Source organism: Rhagoletis zephyria, unplaced genomic scaffold, assembly GCF_001687245.7.
Source record: "Rhagoletis zephyria isolate East Lansing unplaced genomic scaffold, Rhagoletis_zephyria_1.1 Rzeph_scaffold_41279, whole genome shotgun sequence".
NCBI lineage: Eukaryota > Metazoa > Arthropoda > Insecta > Diptera > Tephritidae > Rhagoletis > Rhagoletis zephyria.
This window is the reverse complement of record NW_016198334.1, coordinates 1-2,727: the sequence shown is the minus strand read 5'-3', so window position 1 is coordinate 2,727 and position 2,727 is coordinate 1. Positions and strand designations below refer to the sequence as shown.

General features: G+C 49.9%; 1 protein-coding gene across 1 annotated transcript; it reads left to right on the top strand.

The window, feature by feature from the left end:
* Positions 1–4: 4 nt before the first annotated feature.
* Positions 5–2,566, top strand: LOC108354990 (chaoptin-like; the record flags this gene model as incomplete). Its single annotated transcript, XM_017606165.1, has 2 exons — positions 5–614; positions 741–2,566. Coding segments are annotated over 2 exons (2,436 nt in total), but the record flags the coding sequence as incomplete, so codon positions are not given.
* Between the last annotated feature and the right edge of the window lie 161 nt (positions 2,567–2,727).

Sequence of the window (2,727 nt, the reverse complement as noted above, 5' to 3'; positions counted from 1 at the left end):
GGATAATTTGCGCGTGCTCAGCTTGAGCGGCAACAACTTCACGATGATACCAGTGCTGGCGCTGCGTAATTACACGCAGCTGTCTTACCTCAATATGGGCTACAACCTCATTTCAGACATACCTGAGGGCATTTTCGCGGTGGACAATTGGGGCGCAAACCTACAGACGATACTGCTGCGTAACAACAAAATCACGCACTTGCATTTGGGCTCTTTCTACGGCTTGGAGCAGATACAGGAAATCAGTTTGAGCTTCAACGACATCAATATCCACCATCCCATGGTATTTGAGAATGTTTCGCGCACACTTAAGATACTGGAACTCTCCTTCGCCGTCTTTCCTGCACGCAGTTTGGAGTCCATCGATCCGCTCGACGCACTACTGCCGCTTTCACAGCTCATGTGGCTGGGTTTGGACAATAATAATTTGAAGATGCTTTCCAACGATTCATTCGCAAATATGCGGGAACTTAGCTATATTAACCTGGCGTTTAACCAACTCAAGCAGCTGCCGCGTGGTCTCTTTCTGCCCGATGTGCACAGCCACCTCGTGGAGATCGATCTCTCGTACAATTCATTGGAAGTCATAGCACGCAATACCTTCCACAGTCTAGGTGACCTGCAGACGCTTAACCTACAANGTGGTCTCTTTCTGCCCGATGTGCACAGCCACCTCGTGGAGATCGATCTCTCGTACAATTCATTGGAAGTCATAGCACGCAATACCTTCCACAGTCTAGGTGACCTGCAGACGCTTAACCTACAATCGAATAAGTTGAAACTGCTGGAGAAGCACGCCTTCTACAATCTGGAATTTCTGCGCTACATCGATTTGTCCTATAACCAACTGGCCAACATCTCCCATGGTGCCTTCACCATACTGCCCAATCTCGCTGCCTTGGATTTGATGCACAACAACCTCTGTTCCCTTTCCCTAAAAATTTTTCATTTCGTCTCGAACACCAGCACACCGCTGCGTTTGAACGTCACCTACAATCAGATTAGCCACTTCGAGGACGAACTCAGTTCGTATATGTACATCTACAACCTGGACATTAGCCACAATGCGATAAGCACGCCGGACAGCTTCGCCAATCTAGCCAATACGCTACGCTTCCTCAACCTCGCGCACAACACCATAGGTGGGCTTGCCAACCACGCATTCGGCGACCTCGAATTCCTCGAAATACTCAATCTCGCACACAACAACATCACTTCGCTGCGGCGCCGCAGTTTTCAGGGTCTGAACAGTCTACAAGAATTGGATCTCGGCTATAATGGTCTCGAACAGCTGCAAGTGGAGCAGTTCTCGAATTTGCGCAAGCTGCGCATACTACGCGTGCGTGGTAATCGTCTGCGCGCCTTGCCACGCGAGGTCTTCATGAATACGCGCCTTGAATACTTTGATATTTCCGAGAATCAGCTATCGGTGTGGCCTGTACCCGCCTTTTCTGATGTCGGCTTTACGCTGCGCAGCATACAGATGGCGCAGAATGCGCTCGAATACCTCGACTCCAGCATGTTTGTGAACTCACAATTCCTCTACGACATCAACTTGGCCTGCAATCGCATTACAGTGCTGCCTGACAACACGTTCACTTTCCTAAACAATCTCACCAACTTGGAGCTGTCGCAGAATCCACTGGTTACCACCAATCTGAAAGAGGTGTTCCTACACACGCCGCGCCTACGGCGTCTCAAAATACGTCGCATGGGCCTCTATGTGCTGCCCCAACTCAGTCTGCCCTATCTATCACACCTCGATGTGAGCGGAAATTACCTGCAGGAGCTCTCATCGCTACACGAAATGCGCCAGCTGCGCCACGTCAATGTGTCGCATAATAAAATTGTCAACGCCAGCAATATTGCCGAACATCTACCGACATCTGTGCGTGTGCTCGATTTGGCGCACAACCCACTGCGGCGCATCAGCGCGCACGACCTCGTTGCGCTACGCCACCTCACCGATCTCAATTTGCTCGACGTCAAGGTAGCCAATCCGTCGGTGTTCATCAAGCTACGTTCGCTACGCAAATTACATCTCACATCGCATCTGAATTTGGGTGAGATTGTGGCGCGTATACCGGGCCTGCAGGAGTTGCGTGTGCACTGCATGGAAACAAATATAGGGCCGGAGCTGCTGGCGAAGCTGGTGAATAACACAAAACTACAGCTGTTAGAGTTGTATGGCGGCAATGTGCAGACAATAGCACCGGATGCGCTGGCGGGCTTGGCGCGCAATCAACATTTGCTGGTAAAAATCTCACACACTAAAATATCCGATCTGCCGCCGGGCATTTTTTATACGCTGCGTGCCGTACCGCAGCTGGCTATCGACATTTCGCACAACAAAATCAATGCGCTGGCGGCGGACAGCTTCTACCCGAACAAAACCTACTGGGACACTGTGGGTACACGCAGCATTATGGGCGGACTGGACACGTCACACAATCCGCTCGAGTGCGAGTGCGGCTTGGTGTGGTTCGGTCACTGGCTGAGGCGATGGCTGCGTGAATCGGCGCAAATAAAAGTGATACAGAAGGATGAGATGAAGCGAATGGTGCAGGTGAGCGAAAAACGCATGAACTAATGAAAATTGTTTTATGAGAATTTTTATTATTTACTTGAAATTTATGTATGAACTTTGTTCTCACTTTTTTAATGCTTTTACGTTTCGTTACCCTGCACGAAGTTACCGTTACCCGTACACGTTATGCGCGTAAGCTT